Genomic DNA, 20697 nt, shown 5'->3' on the forward strand with positions numbered 1-20697 from the left:
GTTCGAAGACTCCGCTTGCACCTAAAAAAATACAACGATTCCAGTATGGGTCATTCCTTGTGATGTGATCCAAAGGTCCACCACGCCGTACTGGCCGCAAGAGCTTGGCCGCTGAGGAACAGCGCACACAGAATTTGTGCGCACACCCGAATGTTGGTCGGCTGGGCCCAGGCAGGGGATGTAGAATGGCGATACGGTTGAAGAAGCACGGACATGTGTGCCAACTTGTGCGTTTGTAGAGCTTGAGGGATGGCAAGGCTAGAGGCTTGGGTTGGGGTTGTGCCTGGCCCGCCTCTTTGCGAGAGGACTTGTACGGCCTCTTTGATAGGTAAGAGAAGAGAATCTTTGCATCCGACGAAGGGTTTGAGGCAGCATCTTGCGGGGGAGAATGGTCGGAGGCTGTGATAGAATGGAGGACGAAGGGGCAAAGTGGAACTAGGAGGTTGCACATTTCGCTAGACGCAGAGTATGCGACAAGGCTGAGGTGGTTGCGGTGTGATTTGGAGACTGCGAGCGGCTTGCATGGAAAACACGAGGAGAGTAGAGGACGACGAGGTTTTCTGACAAACACCGCCGGCGAGATCAACTTACATGTTTATCTGCGGACGCAGGCAGACGACAAAGCGAGGAGGCACGAGCAAAGGGCCAGCAGACAAAAGGCCTGACGAAAGGACTGCAAAGCAGGCCGGTCGTAGCCATTCAACGAGCCGCAGTGAAGATGATTGGTGCGAGCAGCCAAGGCAAGGCAGATGGATGCCTAACCTCTTGAGAAAAAGCATTGATGATTTGAGTCATTTTGCGTGTCTTTCAAGCCTGAGACATTGTTGCATGCCGAGTCATCTCGTGGCGGGGAGGGGAGGGGAGGGTTGTGGCCTCTTGCTGCTCGAGAAAGTTGGTCTTGGGCATCGAGGTCAGATGAGATCCTGGCTGATTGAGTCAGCGCCTAGAGGCCGCATAGAGGTCGTGCATAGTCAATCGCGTGAACAAGAAGAACAAGATCCCCATGAATAACGGAGTGTTGAAGCTAGAAGAAAGGGAAAAAGAGGGCGGAGAGGAAGAGAGGAGCAGGAGAAGTGTGTGTACTCGTAGGCGTGTGTTCTTCGTACCGCGATGAGAAGAGGAGGCTGGAGGAAACTGGCTCAGTGTCCCCAGGCGGCCCAACATTTACTTGCTACGAGCAGGGACTCCAGTAACTACTAAGTACCTAGTAAGTTCTTGGCGACCTTGATATGTACCCACAGCATTATTAGAGCCAACTTAAGTTGATAGTGATAATAGATCACCCTCCACGACAAAACCAAAAGCCAACAGTTATCTCAGCCCTGCTGAGCAGAAAGCCTCTCGCTAGAGACTCAGGTATTTGGTGCAAATGGCTGATATTGGATACCTTGTTCCAACCAAGCGTATTCATTCGATTAGGTTCATCGTCGCGCATCAACGCTCAGAGACGTGCCAAATGCTCAACCCCAGTGTCCCTGACAACATCCATCAGCTGTGTCCTGTGCTCATCCCGACGAAAACCACCAGAACGGCAGCATACGTCGCTGTTGCAGAGAGAGTATCCTTGTTGTCCGTCTCAAACACTAGACTCAATGCTAACGCAAATAACACTACCGCCATGGATACCGTAATCAGGCTCTTCGTCAGCGACGGCTGGAATATCATCACCATCAACGGCACCACAAGCGCACACCCTCCAAACATCCCGATGATTAAGCGCGCTGTCGAATCCACAAACGGAGAATAGATATCGGCCCCCCCCCCCCCCGGGATGAGTAAATGTCTGGGCGTGCGCGTCGCTCGGGGTTGGTCCAGGAAAGACGGTTAGGGAGGAACTTGCGCAGGACTTCTCTGACGCCGTCGCGGCTTTGCACGGTGCGGTCCTGGAGGGTCCGATAGGATGTGTTATAGGGGACGTTCTTGGTGCCAGAGAATTCTTGGTGCCAGAGAACGGGTTGGCGAGTCCCGGGAAGCTGCCTTCGAGAGCGATGCGCTTTTGGTTCCGGTATATGCGTGGTGCGGTGTTGAGGCCGGTGATGTATTGGAAGTCTCGGATTGCGTTCGCTGATTCGATGTTAGTTGGTGACTCTTTCAATCATCAATGGAACGTGTACAATAGTGGTGAAGCGTTTTCCTGAGCACTGTCATCTGCTTCTTGTTTGTGGTTCCGTTCTTTTCTACGTTGGCCTTGATGAGAACTAGTTGATTGAGCAAATGTGTGAGATTCATAGTATGCAGTTTCTTGAACTCGCCCAACGCATGCTCAACTTCAGCTTGCTCCAGCGTGGTGTGCTCGCCCAGTTGGCGCCAGTATTCTGGTCCAAACGTGACCGGGCCTGTATCATCCGGCTCATCGTCCAGCAAGAGAAGGTCGATGGGAGTTTGAACCTTGCTGTCCGTATCCGGTGCCATCCAGAATCGATCGAGGATGCGATTCCAGGGGAATATAAGCCAGAACATATTGGTAAAAGTGGGCTCGGTGATGGCGCCTCGATTGCTTGCGCATTCAAATATACTCTCAAGACCCTAGGTTATATCATCCGAAGAGGGCTCAGCGGTCTCTTGGGGTGGTTTGGTGCCATTGGTTGTGCGGTCTCGTGACGAGCACGCAGTGTACCCATGGCTGGTGGGCTGTGCTTTCAGCTGCGGCGAGAAGCATGCATGTCAGGAACAAGGAGAACTCAGTCACTTCCTCGCTGGCCAGCTCATCAGCGCTATCAGAGCACAACTTGATCATCCATTCCACCCATTTCTTGATTGCACCTCAATTCCTCCACGTTGAAATCCAGCTTAGCTGGTAGTCAAGGTGGGCAAGGCCACAAACAAGGTCAAGTATCCAAAAAGACCCCCATTCTATGAGCAATTCATACAAAATTCTTTGGGCGACTCCCTCTCCGGCTGGGAAGTCGTCATCTCCATCGTTGCATCGCTCGCAGCATTCGCCGACCTTGTGGAGTCGTTCACAATCGAAGAATCCGGCGCGAAGTACTATGCATTGGAAGAAGCCAAAGAGCAACTCTGTACCACTGTTGTCGATGCCGCAAACTCCGTGTCCTCGATTTGGAACTCGGTCGTTGATCCTGGAAACTCCTCTGCCGATAGGGCTCCGTCAGCGGCGATGGGCTGGTATCGAAAAGTGCTCAAGGGTAAGTGGAGGATATCCGCAACTATTGCTACCGTATCTTTTCCTGATTTTGTCTATTAGACACTTCGCTCCCCGAACACTGCAACGAGATCAAACGGAACTTGCAACAACCGTGGGAGCGCGCGACTCGCGATGGCACCATTCGCCGGCCAACGGACTTGGGGACTTATAAGGACCGGTTGCAGCAAATGATGCCGAAGATTCAAGAAGACTTGAAGAAGTTCCTAGAGCTGGAGATTTCGAATGGATTGATCCACCAGGATACTGCTCTGTTAGGAATACCCACGCACAGTCTCTCCGTGCTCGGTTTCCTCCCGACAGAAGGAAAGGACCAAGCACCGCCGTCGCAAGAATAAGAACTGGTGTGTGCTCATGTAACGAATGGAGTTTGTTTTCACGATCGACCTGTTGGACACAGCCCAGGTCGAGAGGTCACAGTGGGCGGGGGACAGCGAAGGAGGTTCTACGTCTAGGAAGTGGTCCAAGACCAAAAGTCCTTTGAAAAGGCGCCCTATGCAGAAAATCAGCGGGCACACGGGCTTGATCCGGGAGCAGCCGAGACCAACCGGCCCTTAATCCCCCTGTTAAAGCAGCCCCCAAACTGCCCCGGCACCCCCGGAGGATTTCCGCGCCAATTCAGCCTGCGCTTCACCCTCACCTCACTTTTCACCTCGCCTTGACCTTGATCTTCCTTTCTACATCATCTGCAACCCACGTGCTACAAGGAGGTAACTCAGCTTGTCGGGTTGCTGCCACCGCTGCCAATTACAGCATGATCGCCGTGCTGTGCGAGACGAGATTGCATCTTCTACTCTTGACTGTGCAACCAGCGGTCGTCAGCATTCCGTTGGTGGCGGCCTTTTGCATGATGGCTGCTCGTATCGTCGCTAAGTTCGCTAAGATTGCGCACATCTCATGTCTTCTGCCAATGACGGTCAGTATCAAGGGGCCGCGAAATGCTCCAGGTAACACCTCGACGAAACATCTGCCACATCTGCTTCCATCGCGCCCCCGGAGAACCTTCGATTGTCACTTCTCTCCACCATGACAGAGCTTATCTCCCCACCGATTCGTACTCCAGCGATCCTCCCCTGGGCGGTCGTATCCGCCACAATGTCGATCCCACCAACGACTCCCTCCAGGTCTATGCTTAATCTAGAAGCTGTCCAACAGGCGTCCAATCCTTGCCTCGCTGCCATACCTCGGTCCTGCAAGCTTCCTTCCAATTCCTCATCTTCCTGCGCCCCAATGCAAGGGCTAGCGACCCATGGTGGATGCTCGTGTCCTCGATGCCACCTCAATGCTTGTTTATCTCTCGGAGCTACGTCCAAAGAGGCAGGATAGCACATCAACTCGATGTTACATGACGTTGCTATTGCTGTGTGAACGGGAGAATGGACGCAGGAGGAATGGCCTACGCGCCTGCTTTATTTGTACCAAAGCTCAGGTATTTAGGTAAGTGGTCGCCGCTGCTGTTTCCAAGACAAATCACTGTCTCTCTCGCTCTGCCTCGTCGCTCGTTCTTGTCGCTGGGTCGGTCGGTCGCGTGCAACATCCCCGACCAGGTATCAGAAGCATGGCCTCTCTTCAAGCATCCACCATGCTTACTACGGCGTTGTCTCTCTTAAGCTGCTTTCAAGCTTCTCTTGTTGCAGCTGGTCCCGTCACCCGTCGCTCCGACCTTGTCGTCAAAGACTTCCATCCCGCTCCTAGGGCGTGGACAAATCTGGGGCCTGCGCCGAGTGAACATCTGATCAGGTTGACTATCGGTCTCTCGCAAAGCCGCTTCGACGAGCTCGAACGCCATCTTTATGAAGGTATGAGATATTGCATTCAAACCCATCGTCGCCCGGTCTGACCACTTACCAGTCTCCGACCCGTCACATGCACGTTACGGCCAGCATCTGTCAGCTGAAGAAGTTCATGACCTCGTGAAACCTTCGGATGAGACCTCGGCGGCCATCCATGAATGGTTACAAGAGTATGACGTTGACATTGAGCAACTCACCTACAGCCCAGCCAGGGACTGGATTACGGTCTCTCTCCCCGTCTCGACGATTGAGGACATGCTGAACACGGATTACTCAATCTGGGAACATCCTGACGGATCGGCGCTTGTGCGCACCGAAGGGTATTCTCTCCCCCACTATGTCCACAAACATATCAGCACGATCCAGCCAACAAACTCGTGGGCTCGACTTGAGGGACGCAAGAAGAGAACCGAGATTAAGAAGCGCTCCTTGGTCAACAAGCGTAGCTCTCATGTGCTCGAGGCTGCAGACACCTACTCACCGCCCGATTCGATTCCGCTGCCTGCAAACTCCACCGTTTATGCCGCCTGTAACTTCACCTCGGTGACTCCAGACTGCTTGAGAACCCTCTATGGCACCATTGATTACGAGGTCAAGTCTGCCGGAAAGAATAAGATGGGCCACACAAATTACTTGGAGGAGGCCACCAACCGCTCGGACATCAACATCTTCCTGTCAAAGTACCGGCCCGACGCGGCTGCCTATGCCTACCAGTTCGAGGCCATTTCCGTTGCAGGAGGCGTCCTCGACAATGGCACCAACGTCGCCGCAGAGGGTCTGGACAGAGAGGCAGACCTTGATGCTGATTACATGATTGGAATTGGCTACCCGACTCCCTTGACTGCATATCATACCGGTGGGAGAGATCCGTCATTTGTGCCCGACTTGGTGACCCCCACCAACAGCGATGAGCCTTTCCTGGTGTGGGCCAATTATATGGCAGGGCTACCGGATAATGAGGTGCCTCAAGTCATTTCCACCTCTTACGGAGACGACGAACAAACTGTCAGTCGCTCTTACGCCCAAGCAGTTTGCAATCAATTTGCACAACTAGGAGCACGAGGTGTATCGTTGTTCTTTTCTAGTGGTGATGCTGGTGTCGGATCAGATGGGCAATGTTTCAGCAATGTGGACAACACTACCGCCATGTTTCTTCCGTCCTTCCCAACTGACTGCCCCTACGTTACCACCGTTGGGGCGACAACTGGCTATCCTGAATCGGCGGCCTGGAGGAAGCTGAGTGGTGGAGGCTACTTTACCAGTGGCGCCGGGTTCAGCAACTATTTCGACATGCCGGCCTACCAGGCCGACACTGTAAACGCATATGTTGACAGCCTCGGAGGGCTCTACGACGGACTCTACAACAAATCAGGTAAGTTCTTGATCAGAGACGCAAACTATATGCATGTAGCCCGCTAACACTCTATTTCTCTATCTAGGACGCGCTTATCCTGATATTTCCTGCATTGGACAAGTCTTCCCCATTACATGGAACGGTAGCACACTCAACCTCGTCGGCACATCTGGTTCTTCGCCCATCTGTGCGTCTGTCTTCACGCTGTTGAATGATGCATTGATCTCTGAGGGACGTCCTCCCATGGGTTTCCTCAATCCCTGGTTGTATAAGTGGGGTCATACCCTCTTCACCGATGTCACGAATGGCACGTCTGCTGGCTGCAACACGACTGGATTCCCTGCAACTCCTGGGTGGGATGCGGTGACCGGCTGGGGAACTCCATATCTCCCAAAACTGCTCGATGCGTTTGGCTTGAAGTAAGCGAGAGGTCAATTGGACGAACCCTGTACATAGGCGCTTACGAGGAGAAGAATAACAGACGTGGTAATGAAGAATGAAAATACATCGATCTCCAGTAACTTGTCGCTGTCCACCCTTCTGTGGCTTTTGGCGGCATCCATGTTCTCGTGTTACATCTATCACCACAATGGAGTGCTATCCACGCGGTCCGAAGTTCAAATGGAAGCCACTAGGCTGGGTCAAGACACCCATTGACCACTGACTGGTAGTTAAAGCCTCGGCGACGATCGTTGTTCGGAGCTGGCCGACATAGTTTTCTCCATGGATAAGCGCGAACGCAATTGCCATTGCCTCCGCTCCGACTGTGGGGTAAGAATGATACAGCGTTGCATCCCTCGCGACCATCAGGAAAAGAAAAGTCGATCGAGGCCGTGCAAGACTGCGAGAGACGAGAAGCGATGGACATATCACAGAGCAAGAGAAGGACGTGATCCTCGCGGTGCAGGCGACACCAATTTCGCGCCGAGCACCTCCTCGATTGATACATACAGTCGGACTCCCCGCCCAACACTCGACGTCGCTTTCCGTCCTCCTCTGCTTCCGACAGTTCTCGCCTCTCACCATGAAATACAAGCAAGCCATACCCGTCACCGTCTCCCTACGCGACCTGCAGTCCAACGCCGTCCCCTTCAGCACCCTCCTCGATGCGTTTGGCCCGGACAGCCTGGGCATCCTCGTGGTGACGGACCTGCCGCCCACCTTCCCTCCGCTCCGGCAAAAGGTCCTCTCCAACGCCTCGCGCCTCGCGCACCTCCCTCCGCCGACTCTCCAAACTCTGACCAAGCCCAGTGCCAAGTATCTCGTCGGGTGGAGCCACGGCGTGGAAACCCTGCGGCCGGGCGTGGTCGACACGGCCAAGGGGAGTTACTACATGAACTGCGCGTTTTACAAGTCCCCCTCCCTGCAGTCCGCGGACGGGGCCAAGTTCCCGGGCTTCGAGGAGTACACGGCGCCGAACGTGTGGCCTGAAGAAGGGGACATTCCGGAATTCCAGAGCGACGCGGAAGAGCTGATCCGGTTGATCATCGACACGGCCGTGCTGGTCGCGCGGGCGTGCGACCGCTTCGCCGAGCACGAGATCGACGGGTACGAGGCCGGATACCTTGAAAAGGTTGTCCGGGGAAGCGAGACGACCAAGGCCAGGCTGTTGCACTACTTCCCCACGGCGCAGCAGAGTGCGAATGCGAACGCCAAGGCGAACGGGGATGCCAACGGGGATGCAACGAACGGGCACGTTTCTCCCTCAGTCAAGGAACAGGGGCAGAAGGAGGAAGATGATGGGCCTGAGATCGACGACTCCTGGTGCACCACGCACCTCGACCACGGGTGCCTGACGGGCTTGACATCGGCCATGTTCCTCGACGAATCCGCCTCCTCTCCCGGTGATCAGAATACAGAAGGGCAAGCACCCAACAGGGACGGTCAGTGCTACACGGAGCTACCTTCCTCCCCGGACCCGCAGTCCGGGCTGTACATCCTCTCGCGCGCGGGCCAGATCCACAAGGTCGGCATCCCGCGCGCCGCGCTGGCCTTCCAGACCGGCGAGGCGCTGGAGCGCATCACGCGCGGCCGGTTCAAGGCCGTCCCGCACTTCGTCAGGGGCGTGGACTCGCGCAACAGCGTCGCCCGCAACACCCTGGCCGTCTTCACGCAGCCGAATCTGGACGAGCCCGTCGATCTGGAGACGGGGCTGACCTTTGGCGAGTTCGCCAGGGGGGTCGTCGAGAGGAACACGGCTGGCTGAGAGCGGTGCGCGGAATCAATGGGTGTCAGGACCATTGGACTTCTCAACATGGGAAAAAGGAAGAAATTGTGTCAAGATATATGATTCTCTGTAGAGCAAAAATCAATACCCGCTTTTGCTTTCTTGTCGATAAACTCTGTCTGTTCAGCTTCGGTGATCTTCCTCGCCCCATAGATTAAATTCATACCCGTACCATACGTTTGCCCTTAGTTCTTCTTGTTGAATGATTCCACAACCCATGATCCCATACTTGCTCAACAAGTTCGACTTCCATACGAGCCCTCAAGCACTTGAACCTGCATGATCAGAGATGAAATGATGTTGGTTGGATTCGCCAAACGCCGGCGACGTCGTGGAAAGCCAGTCCGGTAGTCAGAATCCATCAAAAACGCCTCGCTCTAAGGACATAGACAAGTTATTGTGTCTTGCCACAAAATCTTAGTGTCAAAGCATATTCAGCCGTACTTTTGGACAACCACGCAGAGAGGCAAAAAGAAAACCGGCCACAATGACATCGAACTCCCACTGAATCTTGGTCCCTCCTGGAACGACAACGAGAAAAGTGGAAGAAATTCATTAAAGAAGCATGGCTTCACCTGGCTGCCTCTGTTTGAGATCTCCGTGCGAAGATTGATAGGGATGCACTATCAGAGGGCATATGGGTGCTGTCGGTCTCGACCCGGTCGAGGTGATTGGGTTCGTGGTATGATTCTGCATGGGATTGGAGGGTCGAGGACCGTGACATGGTTTCGTTGGCCTCTCCAGCTTGTCGAATAGCTCTCAGTGTTTGCGGGTCCAGTCTTCGAATGGCGGCCATGACCACGTTAATGTCAATATCGTCGTGCCGCTCCAAGGTGTCCTTGAGCCACTGTTCCCATGCAAGGTTCATAGCTGAAGGATCCCCCCGTAGACGGGACTGCATAGTATCGCGCAGTAAGGCGATGAACTCCTCTTCTGCTGCTGACGAGGGAGTGTCCACATCCTTGGCTTTGCATTCTTCTTTCTCCGGGGTTGCTACCAGGGTCTCGCTGGTCGAGGATGCTCGGTCGACAGAGGCTGGCCGGGACAGATCTTCAAAGACTGCTCTGGGACCATTTCCGGGCAGCGCTGCAACGACATCGTCGGCTGTGGTAGTTCTGACCTCGACCCCCGCTTCACGTTCGTATCTTTCCTTGGCCGCTCTTGTACCTTCCCAGTGACACAAACCCAGAATTTCGTCATCAGTCAGCCCCAGTTCGTCGAAGACGCGGAAAAGACGTCTATGCCAAGGATATCTTGATAGTCGACGGCGGTGAGGAGTGAACGTGTAGTCGAGGCCAGGGTATTGTGCTTCCAGCGTGTCGAGGGCCCCATAGAAGTTCTGTACTTCGACCCGGATCTCGCCCACGATATGACGTTGGATATGAGCGTGAAAGGAGACTGGATCGCCTTGCTTCGGTTTGGGAAACGTCCTCTGGTAGATCAACTCTGGAATGCACGGTTTTCTCATGATGGCTGTAGTCTCCCAGATCGGGCCAGTCCACCTGTTCTACTCGATTTTCCTCGGTCTTTTGCAAAAGCGAACTCTTGTGGCCTCAACGTTTGTACCCAGACCGCGCTTGTGTAATAGGTAGGAGTGCTCTTGTCACAGGCAGAACAGAGGTTCGGTGGGCGGCTGATGATCGGCTACCGACGTTTGGCCGGGGCTACGTAGGTGATCTTCAGGATCTTCGGAGCTGTGTACAATGGCGTGAGCAGATGGTTCGAGTGAGAGAGGGAGAATGGCGGTATTCGCAGGGGAAGGGCAGGTGAGACAGAGGTCATAGGATTTGGCGGAGGTGGTAGAGAGGTGGTAAGGGGTAGCTGCCAGGGAGATGTTGTGGGAGGAGCAGGTAGAGTTCGTCTTGCAGTGAGGGGGATTGTTGAGGTTTTGACAGCTCCCGATGGAATTCGAAGGAGGCCGCTAGATTTGCTGGTCGGTGGTCTTGTTACTTTGGGGGGCGGCAAGGATCTCGCTTTTAGCTTCAGGTACCACCAGACTGGGAGGCGAACAGGCTCCTTTCCCTGAACCCCGCCGCTGACGATACTTACTGCAATACCCTGAATATCAAGAGTCCAGGCGTCAACTGACACAGCCGTCGCCAGCTTGGATGTTTCGACTCGCGCACAAGTGTCCACGGCCCTGCCTATATATTCGATGCCGAGTGAAGAGCAGCCAAGGGAAGAAGAGAATGGGCTATTATTGAATGCGAATCGACGTTGAATTGGGACCACACTGCCAGCAATCGCTGCGTTGGCACAATCTGATGCACCCAGACGTCGTTTGGCCCTTGGTTCTCCGTACTGTTTGCTTCCCTCCGCTGCCACTTGAGTGACGGTCAGGTCGACTGGGTCTGCCACATCACCATCTATCCAACCAGCTAGAATTGGCCTTCTGGACCTCGAACCACAGTCACGTCCTCCATCACGACCCTACCCGCTTTTCGCCTTTCACGGATTTCCTGTTTGTCAGGTGGCCAGCTCAGGCCGTGCATGACCCTTATGCCTGGGTGCAGCGTTCGTCAAGCGGACAAATAAGAGGCAAGCTTTTGCGCCATTACCTCTGCGTTGCTCCCGGCTTCCAATCCTCTTTTGGCCTGCGTTTCCGATACGAACAAGCTGCCGACAAGCCCCCTACCTCGCTCGAAAACCCTGCAGGTCATGGTTGCGGTTGGCCAGGATCTGTTCCGGGCAGCCTCCTGACTGGTGGCCTTTTCGCACGTCACCCCACGAAGGCGCCCATTTCCTGGGACCTTGCCAGAGCCTGTGGGGTAACAAGAGCCAGATCTTACAGCCTTGCAGTCGACGTGTTGGACGCAAAGCTCGCCCGGGTGGTAGTATTCTAGGTGCCACTGGCCATCATGTCGACCTTCAATGGCCTCGTCAAGGAATTTCCGAGTATTAGGATCGACTACTTCAGGCATCATCCGGGAAGGCCGCCGCCTGCTGCGTATTTTCTCAGCCATGTCCATAGCGATCACTTACTTGGGTTGGAGTCGGTCAAAATGCCTTTTGTATATTGCTCGGCTACAACCAAGCGTATCCTGCTTAATATGGAAAAATATCCCCATCGCATCAACTTTGCAAAAGGCATCCTTGAAGCCCGCAAACAACACTATCGGCACCTGAAGACAGTCCTCAGACCGCTGCCGATGAACACGGCCACGGCACTCGAGCTTGGCCCAAAACTTACCATTCGGGTGACGTTGCTGGATGCGAACCATTGTCCTGGCGCCGTCATGTTCTTGATTGAAGATGATGGCAAAGCCATTCTTTACACTGGAGATATTAGGGCTGAATTGTGGTGGGTGAACTCGATTGTGCAAAACCCCGTCTTACTACCCTATGCTTGCGGCTTGAGGTATCTTGACTGTCTCTATCTCGATACCACGTTTGCCATTCGTGACGAGCCATATAGCGAGTTCCCGACAAAAGCTGAAGGGTTGAAAGAGCTTCTTGAGAAAGTGGTGCAATGTCCCCCAGACACGATATTCTACTTTAGAGCGTGGACTCTGGGCTACGAAAATGTTTGGGTCGCTCTATCCAACATTCTGCAATCCCGTGTCCATGTAGATGAATATCAGCTCCGGATATTTGCCAATGGAGTCGATACCGGCAGTAACGACTACGGGGCGCTGACGGGCTTCGCCGTTGGCAACACTCATCTTCCAGGTTGTCTCAGTCTGGATACCGCTGCAAGGATTCATAGCTGTGAACCTGGGTTGAAGTGTCACTCTGAAATCAAACAGATGAAGAACATCAGGTGGATAACTCCTATCATTTCGAGACTCAAAGATGGAACCGAGATCAGGGAGCTTGGGGCCGGCGGAGGCGCAAGAGACCTCTATCCCACGTCTGAATTGAAGGTGGAGGATCACGCATCTGTCCAGCAGCTTATGAACCTCTTTGCATCTTCTATGGACGACACCGCATCGGTATCGAACGTGTTTCGACCGCTTGGCCATTTCGGGGCGAGAGGAGATTTGTGCCTTGCCATGGAAGCACCAGACGAATTGGGACTTGACCAGAATGGCCATATACAACTGAAGGATTTGGTGCCCTTCCTTGCGAAGAGATACGGGAAGACAGATGCTTCACGTCCAGGGCAGAGGCATTCTGATCAAGAGTCAAGACCTCAGACCGGCAACGATACCATACACTTTCCTTATTCTCGCCACTCCTCATATAACGAGCTCCGTGATTTTGTTGAGCGGTTCCGACCTAGGGATATCTGCCCCTGCACAGTCTGCCCGGAGACTTGGACCGAGGAACTTAGCATGCAGGCACTTTTCGGAGACCTTTGTTCAGAGCAAACATTCTACTTTGACCAAGAGACGCGGGAAGTAGTTGAAAAATTGAGGGAAGGGGAGGGGCTTAGGAGTGCCAGTGGTAAAAGGAAACGAGGAGATGATGATACTCAGAAGACGGAATCCCAGGAGACCAACCACGACGATCTTATGAGTGGGGAAGAGGAAATGGAGATCCTGAGATCTTCCAAGAAGCGTGCTGAGTTCGGAGATGCAGAGGCAGATCCACAGAGGCGCAACCAAAAGGCGTGTAGCCTAGGCCCCAACGGTGTCTCTCAAGCCTATCCAGCATTCCACCGACGCCGGGGGAGCGATGACTGGGACCTATTCGAGGACGACACTAGTGATAACCCATTCTTTCCTTCGGTCTTCGACAGTCAACCAGGAGACCTACTTGCCTCGTCTGATGAAGACGTCGAAGAGCGGCCGTCGCGGCTCTCAGCGGCTCAGCCAGAATGTCAAGGCTCACGTAGGGCAGAAAGCCAGCCCCTCGAGGCAAAAGAAAGGCTGATCCGGAGGCAAGAGAGGATCTGGGCATACAAGGCTGCAACACGGTGTCTGGCACACAATGATAGCTCGGACTGGGATGCAATACCACTAAGAAGCGTGGGCCACATTGGACATGACGTTGAGGAGGATGAGCTGTAATGGGCAAAGCCTCTCGAAGGAGGACTTGGTGGAATAGCATTGAAAGGGACTTTTAGATAATAACGAGCATGTCTGGAGTACTCGGTATTATATGCATTGATTCGATGGTATGTAAGTGCGACAAGCCACCTTGGGGCGGGGCTGCTCCTCCGCGCGCGGTTGGATACCTCGCTCGGGCTTAACAGACTCGGGATGCTGTAAAGGCCGGGAGCCCGTCAATTGGCTGCGCGTATCTGTCCTCGTTCTCCAGCTTCGGTGCTCGAAATTCCATTGTTGACGCCATCTCGATTGCCCTTGACGTCTCACGATCCCATTTTCCGTCTCTGTTCTCCTGCTTGTTCTTATCACATCTCCCCGCCAAATCTCTTCCACCATGCTTGCCAGGTCAGTCCTGAGGTCCTGCGGGCCTCTTCGCCAGGTACGTGACCTTGCTCCTGTGTCCGTTGACTCGTGGGGGAAGCACCCGCTGCTCCGTCAATGGACATGATTGCTTCATCCCGCCAGCTTACAAATGAGCTCACACGTCCCTCCTTTCGCACAGAACTTCCGCACATACGCGACCGAAGCTCAGAAGCCGTCCTCCTCGTCGACACCCTGGATCGTGGGCGCCGCTGCCGTGGGCGCAGGCGTCATTGGCTACAACTTCCTGGGATCCAGCAGCAAGACGGCCAAGGCTGACGCTCCCAAGCCCTCCGAGGATGCACAGAAAATGGACAAGCAGGGCCCTGCGCCCAGCAAGACCTTCACGGGTGGGGAGCAAGGATTCGTCGATCTGAAGCTCGCGGAGATCATCCCGTACAACCACAATACCAAGATGTTCAAATTCGAGTTGCCGGACAAGGACCATGTGAGCGGGTTGAACGTTGCTTGTAAGTCGAGTGACATGGAACTATATGTGGTCGGTCAGGTTTATTGACTTGGGTCCCAAAAAAGCTGCCATCATCACAAAATTCAAACCGGCCGATCAGGAAAAGCCGGTCATCAGGCCCTACACGCCCATCAATGATGAAGGTAACCATCCCAGTCCTCGGTCCGGTGTCTTCAACCCAACTCACTCGCTCCCGCAGACGTCAAGGGCTATCTCGAACTTCTGGTCAAAGTCTACCCCAACGGGCCTATGTCCGAACACATCCACGGCATGAAACCAGGTGAAACCCTCTCGTTCAAAGGTCCCATCCCGAAATACCCCTGGGCGCCCAACAAGCACGAGCATATAACCCTGATCGCCGGCGGCACGGGCATCACGCCCATGTACCAGCTGATCCGCGCCATCTTCAAGAACCCCGAGGACAAGACCAAAGTCTCGCTCATCTTCGGGAACATCAAGGAAGAAGACATCCTGCTCAAGCAGGAGCTGTCTAAGCTGGAGAACGAGTTCCCCCAGCGGTTCCGGTGCTTCTTTACCCTGGACAACCCGCCCGAGAGCTGGCCGTACGGCAAGGGCTTCATCACCAAGGAATTGTTGAAGGAGGTCATCCCGGATCCGAAGAGCGAGAACATCAAGATCTTCGTCTGTGGACCTCCGGGCATGTACAAGGCGATCAGCGGCGCGAAGACGTCTCCGCAAGACCAGGGCGAGTTGACCGGCATCCTGAAGGAGCTGGGCTACACCAAGGACCAAGTGTTCAAGTTTTAGATGTTGGTGGGTGAAGCATCTTGTGTCTTTCGCCAATAGATATAAATTTTCCGCCCTAGAGAGAGGGGGAGGGAGAAGGAGACAAAGAGAACAAGAGCAGAAAGAAAAGTTGATGCTGGGAAAAGAATAAAGAGGTCATCCTGAACCAAAGTGTACAACAGTCAACAAAACTATTGTACATATATAGAGGCACTCTGATCAATCATGAGATTGTCCAACGGTACCGAACAAACAAAAATCCACTAGATTGTCAATATGGAAGCTTCTGACACTACCAAATGTGTGTTGTCTGCTGTGGCTGGTCATTGTGCCTCCCGAGGACAGGGTACCCTTTCACACCTGAACCTTTACCTACCTAATAAGTATGCAGGTGGATAGGGATTCAATTAGCCTGGGGACCAGGTATCAGGCTCTAACTTACCCGGTATACTCCCTCCCCTCGGCTCGCTTGGGTTTGTTCTCAGATCGCTCGAGACTGGGACGCGGGGGGAAACTCCTTGACTCCTGCCGGGACCGGGACGTGACTATCTACATAGATTGACGGTTCTATTCATGGAGGACCTCTGATTCTCCCGTTTGCGCACGGCGCGTCCATTCGAGGCTCGCGGGCCCAAGCGGAGAGAACAGTGGGTTTGAACGGAACGAGGACCGCGAGCTCTTGCCGAATCGAAGCCCGTGTCTCTTCAGCCTGGTAGAGACGTCGAGGAAAGTCCAGTCTCTGCCGCCCCCAGAAAAGCCCACTCCAGACTCATCGTTAGGTCGTCGACCAAGCACCCTGAATAGTGGACGGGTGGGTGGTGGTGGCAGAGCAATTTCTCGAGCTAAGTCGTCGAGTACAACCTCGGGATGGCACAGTTTGTCGACCTCATATCTTTTCATAGTCATCAAGTCTTCTTCGGGCGAGAACAGACCTCTCGAGCAACGAACGTGCAAGTCTCTACTTGGGCCTGGATTCGTCTTCGACCGTTGATAGGGGTTGATAGGTGTCTGCATCCGTACAGCAAGGGGTTCACGCATCGATTCATGAAGCGGTCCGCTCTGGTCTCGTCCGCAACATCCATAGTTTCTGCGTCGTCCTGCTTTCAGGAGCAAGCAAGCTTCAGTGGTGGCAGGCGATTGTGTGGGCTTTACTATTGGCATCAGGACACAGATAGATGGGGTTGATGGTGGGCGACATGAAGTGAGAACAGATCTGTTGTACTTGGAAACGGACTCATCCGAAACCTCAGCCTCGCGCGGGGTGCTAACCAGCTACAATCAAGCCTCGCAGCACATCCTCACCAACGGGTTAGCCGCCTTTGACTTCGAATCCGCCAATGATGCCAACGGCGCAGCGGAGTTTGGGAGGGCATACCCTCACAACGCCGCCCAAGTGTTTCCTATATAGGGGTGCCGGTGGTGATATAGAACAAGCGCACTACTGTCGTTGTTAACACTCCAATCATCCTAGAATAAATTTGCATGAGTCTGTCAACCCATTCAGTAAGATCAGCGGTATCAGTAATACATGCTCACTAGTCCACGTGGGAGAAATAGGAGGAGGTGCACTTGATTTCGTGGATGAGATGCTGAATACTTTCAACTGCATCTCTGTAAATGCTTCTGGTGGAGTTAGGTGCAGCATGTCAAGGCTGGAAGTCGTTGCGAAGGGGGCAAGACGCTGTATGAGCGTGCGGTGTTCGCGTTATTTTCGAACGGGCATTAGGTTTTTATTTGGAATGACCACCCAGTTAAGCCAGAGACGTTTTGGTTGAGTCGGAACTGCAGGGGAGTTGATCGCCCCAATGCAGGTACCACCAAAAAGATGGGCATGCTCTGGAACAAAGGAGCGTTTTACGGAGAAAGGCACCTCGGCGCCCGAGTAGAGTGCATGAAGAAGCGCCTGGAGAGCGAGGAAGTATCCAGGTGGCTGGAGGAGTCTGTGGTTGAGGTCCGGGTGAGAGAATGCAACTCGGAACAAGTATTAGAAGGGTCGAAGCACCTCCGTGAGCTCCAAGCTATCAGTGCTCGCTGTCAGTTTCAAGTACGTCGTCCGTACAGGCATGCCTACAATAGCCTACGAAGATGCCTGGAGTCGGAGCACCTCAGCCATAGGGCAAAGGCGCGCCGCCGTGAAGCGAGGCGCCCAAAGAAGAGGAGCAAAAGGGCCCCTTACCATTCAAGTCTGATCGAGATTGGAGAGCACCAGCAGCGACTTTGGCAACGCCACGAAAGGCCAGAAGTGGAAGGACAAGAGCGCCTGTGGAAGCTGCCGAGGGTGAGCTTCGGGGATGGTGGGAGCCACGAAAGAACAGGCCTGACCAGGGCTTCGCAAGACGGTGGACATGATCCGGCTCTGGCGGGTCGTGGGATGGAGTGATGTGCCTGGGACGCCCAAAAGGGACAGCCAACGAAGATGCTGCCAGGCGCTGATTTGTCGGGAGAGACGGGGACTCTTGGGGGTCCGAAGCAACAGGCTTTCGTGACCCGTCACCATGGTGGCCGTCAACTGAAATTGAGAACATCGACTAGCCCGAGGGCTGGGCGCTTTCAGCCTGAAGCAAGTCAGTCAGACAGGCTCCAAATCTCAGCGCAGGCGGCTGCCCAGAGGCGCTTATGCAGCTTGATGGGGCGCTGGTGATCAAAATTGTGAGTCCAAGGCCGCGTAGGGTGGTCTGACTGGCAGTTGCTGTGCTGCCCACTTCCAGAGATCCCGGAGCTTCCCAGCTCGAGCTCTCCAGCTGGATATCAGAGCCACCCTTCAAGCTCGCTCGGTGTTGCCTACCAGCCCTGCGCTGTTTGGCGCCGACGGCCGTCATTGTGCTCCCGGCAGCAGCGCTGATTTTTGCTTCTCGCCGTCATGTCCTCGATTCAATCCGCAGCCTCTTTTTGAGCTTCAGAAGAGCTTGGGCTCTGGACAGCTCTGTCCTCACCGAATTCTTCCCAGTGACGGACGTAAGAAGGACGCGACAAACATAAGCAAACGATTTGCGTCCGTCAGACTGGCACCGAGATGAGCGGACGGGGGGCATGGCACAGCGCCTGCAGCTCGAGCATTTTGGGGAATGGAAACGACTTGGAGACTGTCCCGTATCGTTGAGTAGTTCTCTGAGGAGAAGCTTCCTAGCCTGCATAACCAGATCGCTCGCAGAACAATGCCTCCGTTCGGCAGTGAGGGAGGGCTGGGTTCTAAATGCAGAGTCCAAGTCCAGCGAGTGAGCCTAGGCTAGGCTGTTTTAGCTTGCAGGAGAAGCAGGGTTTGGGGGTAAACAAGCCCAGGTGTTGCAGCAGGAAAAGGTGACCTCTGCCCTCGGGGGCGAATAACACTTGAAGCCTACAAGCTTAGAGCCGGGACAGTGCAGGAGCTTCAGCGAGGCAGGCCCAGTTAGGAGCCAATTAGACCTGCGGAAGGCACCCTTAGCGGCGTGACAGTGGAGCTTGCAGGACACCGAAACAAGCACCCTACAGAGAGCATCCCGGCATCCTTAGAGGCCGAACAGCAGGGAGGGGGGCACGGGGGCTTTAAAAAAAAGAGGGGGGGGGAGCGAGGTGCCAGGTGGCCGTGATCAATCCTGCCGCAGCTGCTGGGTTTTTTTCCCTTCTCGCGCTCTTCTTCCTCTGGGTTGATCCAGCGGCTGCCCATGCCTCGCTCGCCCACTTAAACAAGCCGCCCCCCCCGCCGCCCTCGCCCTCGCCCCCGTTTCCTTTCTGCATCTTCCACCTCTCGCTTTCATCCAGACAGCCCTTGCTTTCTGGCTTCAACTTCCCGCCACCCATCCTTTAGTTAAAGCTCAGCCTTGCAACCTCCCATCGCGGTCGCTTACAGGCGCCTATACTGTCAATTGCTCATACCCTTAGCATAGCTCCTGGTCACCTCCCTGCAAGGCGCCATGGCGAAGAAGACACACGACCCAGAGTCTGCGACGACCCAAGTCAATATTGCTGATTTCCAGCGAACTCGAGATTCGGTACGTGGAACAGAATTTTTGTATACTCCCACTTCCTGTTCTTTCTCTGCCTCACCCACCCACCCACAACACGCGTCCGACCAACCCGTGACAACAACCTCAACCCCGCGACGAGGCTCTGCCCCAACTCGCCTTCGATCACAACATTGACCTCGTCGTCACGCCCCCATGTGTGTTTTCACCTCACCGTCGCGCGCACACAATTTCAACCTTTGTAGTACACCTCCTTGGCTCTATGGTTCATTGCCTTCCTCATGGCTTCAAGCCCAGGCTGTGTCAACCTGAGTGCCGCACAAATTGAGTTCGGGCATCTATTGAACCGTGCCTCCATCAGATGCGTTGAGGTTCTCACTGAAGATTTGGCGACGCTCGGCGAGCTCGTTCGCGAAGTGCAAAATAATCCAAGAACATTTACTCACACATACCCTCAGGTCATTGTTGCCCTTGCAACACTCCAATCCTCCGTCCAAGACCTCTCGCGCGCCTACATTCAACATGCCAACACTGTCCTTACGCCTGGCAAACATGGCCTGAACCCCATTGACGCCAACCTCACCAGCATCCTTACCGAATCTGGTCTCTTGAGTGCTCGCCCCGCCGAAGCTACTCCGGCTGCTGCACCCGAACCAGAGGTCGATGGGAAGAAGAAGCGCAAGAGGACACCACATGATCCCAACGCACCAAAGCGTGCTCTCACCCCGTACTTCCTTTACATGCAAAGTGCTCGTGCCACCATTGCCAAGGAATTGGGCGACTCAGCGAAGCCGAAGGAAGTTGCAGATGAGGGAACCCGCAGATGGACCGAGATGAGCCCTGCTGAGAAGAGCGTACGTCTCTCTCCGGTATTTGTTCGTCGTTGCAAGCACTGACCTCTGCACAGATTTGGGATGACAAGTACCAGAAGAACTTGGCGGCGTACCGCGTCAAGATGGCCGCCTACAAAGCTGGTCAACCCGTCCCTGACGACGAAACCGCAGCGCGCCTGGTGGAGATGGGTAAAGCCCCCGAGCACATCGCTGGTCTGGACGCTGAAGCAGAAACGGAAGATGAGCCAGTCGAGGACGAGGAAGACGAGGAAGACGCTCCCGCTCCCGCTCCCGAACCCACACCGCCCAAGTCCAAGAGACGCAAGACCAAAGAGGCCGAACCTACTCCTAGCAAAGCCACTCCCAAGGCCGAGGCCAAGTCTCCAGAGAAGGACAGGAAGTCGAAGAAGAGCAGGAGGGAAGCTGCTCCTGCAGCTGCTCCTCCCTCAACCAAGGTCGAGAAGTCCAAAAAATCTAAGAAATGAATGCACTCCAACGATCCTGGTGGGAAATGACGGTTGTGTATGTGGGTCGTGCACATGATCATTCGTTACGGGTTTCGATTTTCGGTCTGGGGAATCTTTGAATGCAGGAACTCAACTCTCGCTGCCATGAGGTTGTTCTTCTGTCACGGAATGTTCATAATGAAAGGCGGTACCTGTTTGGCGCAGTGCAGAAATAGTGTTGAGCGCCATCCAAGGGGCCAAGTAACTAGTCTAGTCACCGCCGTCAATGTTGAAATGTCTCTTGAAGCTGCTTTGCACCATGCACATGTACCTGCTCTGATAACATTTCAGACAGATGACGCACCAGGGCAAA

General features: G+C 54.4%; 8 protein-coding genes across 9 annotated transcripts; 6 read left to right on the top strand and 2 right to left on the bottom strand.

Moving 5' to 3' along the window:
- Positions 1–1290: 1290 nt before the first annotated feature.
- On the bottom strand, positions 1291–3582 carry PV07_07946 (the record flags this gene model as incomplete). Of its 2 annotated transcripts, XM_016395064.1 has the most annotated exons (3): positions 3247–3582; positions 2115–3188; positions 1291–2064 (listed from the first exon to the last, which is right to left on the bottom strand). In XM_016395064.1, exons 2-3 carry the CDS (start codon positions 2458–2460, stop codon positions 1577–1579), a joined length of 834 nt encoding a protein of 277 aa, XP_016248483.1. In that variant the 5' UTR covers positions 2461–3188; positions 3247–3582. The 2 variants fall into 2 exon arrangements, with proteins under 2 accessions (XP_016248483.1, XP_016248484.1); XM_016395065.1 differs by having other exon boundaries at positions 1577–2064; positions 2115–3582.
- Positions 2658–3501, top strand: PV07_07947 (uncharacterized protein; the record flags this gene model as incomplete). The annotated part of the gene is made up of 3 exons (XM_016395066.1): positions 2658–2663; positions 2795–3146; positions 3206–3501. 3 exons carry the CDS (start codon positions 2658–2660, stop codon positions 3499–3501), a joined length of 654 nt encoding a protein of 217 aa, XP_016248485.1.
- Positions 3583–4533: 951 nt separating the features above from the next.
- On the top strand, positions 4534–6871 carry PV07_07948 (uncharacterized protein). Its single transcript, XM_016395067.1, has 3 exons — positions 4534–4962; positions 5015–6328; positions 6396–6871. Exons 1-3 carry the CDS (start codon positions 4722–4724, stop codon positions 6731–6733), a joined length of 1893 nt encoding a protein of 630 aa, XP_016248486.1. The 5' UTR covers positions 4534–4721; the 3' UTR covers positions 6734–6871.
- A 235-nt stretch (positions 6872–7106) lies between these two features.
- On the top strand, positions 7107–8664 carry PV07_07949 (uncharacterized protein). The gene has a single exon (XM_016395068.1). The coding sequence runs from the start codon at positions 7335–7337 to the stop codon at positions 8514–8516; it is 1182 nt and encodes a 393-aa protein (XP_016248487.1). The 5' UTR covers positions 7107–7334; the 3' UTR covers positions 8517–8664.
- PV07_07950 (uncharacterized protein) lies at positions 8583–10871 on the bottom strand. The gene is made up of 2 exons (XM_016395069.1): positions 10587–10871; positions 8583–10486 (listed from the first exon to the last, which is right to left on the bottom strand). Exon 2 carries the CDS (start codon positions 10003–10005, stop codon positions 9109–9111), a length of 897 nt encoding a protein of 298 aa, XP_016248488.1. The 5' UTR covers positions 10006–10486; positions 10587–10871; the 3' UTR covers positions 8583–9108.
- A 409-nt stretch (positions 10872–11280) lies between these two features.
- Positions 11281–13489, top strand: PV07_07951 (uncharacterized protein; the record flags this gene model as incomplete). The annotated part of the gene is made up of 1 exon (XM_016395070.1): positions 11281–13489. The coding sequence occupies exon 1, from the start codon at positions 11396–11398 to the stop codon at positions 13487–13489; it is 2094 nt and encodes a 697-aa protein (XP_016248489.1). The 5' UTR covers positions 11281–11395.
- Positions 13490–13749: 260 nt separating this feature from the next.
- Positions 13750–15404, top strand: PV07_07952 (uncharacterized protein). Its single transcript, XM_016395071.1, has 4 exons — positions 13750–13907; positions 14031–14358; positions 14423–14500; positions 14557–15404. Exons 1-4 carry the CDS (start codon positions 13863–13865, stop codon positions 15123–15125), a joined length of 1020 nt encoding a protein of 339 aa, XP_016248490.1. The 5' UTR covers positions 13750–13862; the 3' UTR covers positions 15126–15404.
- A 3394-nt stretch (positions 15405–18798) lies between these two features.
- On the top strand, positions 18799–20630 carry PV07_07953 (uncharacterized protein). The gene is made up of 3 exons (XM_016395072.1): positions 18799–19072; positions 19504–19899; positions 19953–20630. The coding sequence occupies exons 1-3, from the start codon at positions 18995–18997 to the stop codon at positions 20361–20363; spliced, it is 885 nt and encodes a 294-aa protein (XP_016248491.1). The 5' UTR covers positions 18799–18994; the 3' UTR covers positions 20364–20630.
- Positions 20631–20697: the final 67 nt, after the last annotated feature.

The sequence above is a fragment of the Cladophialophora immunda genome (genome assembly GCF_000835495.1).
Source record: "Cladophialophora immunda strain CBS 83496 unplaced genomic scaffold supercont1.4, whole genome shotgun sequence".
Taxonomy (NCBI): Eukaryota; Fungi; Ascomycota; class Eurotiomycetes; order Chaetothyriales; family Herpotrichiellaceae; genus Cladophialophora; species Cladophialophora immunda.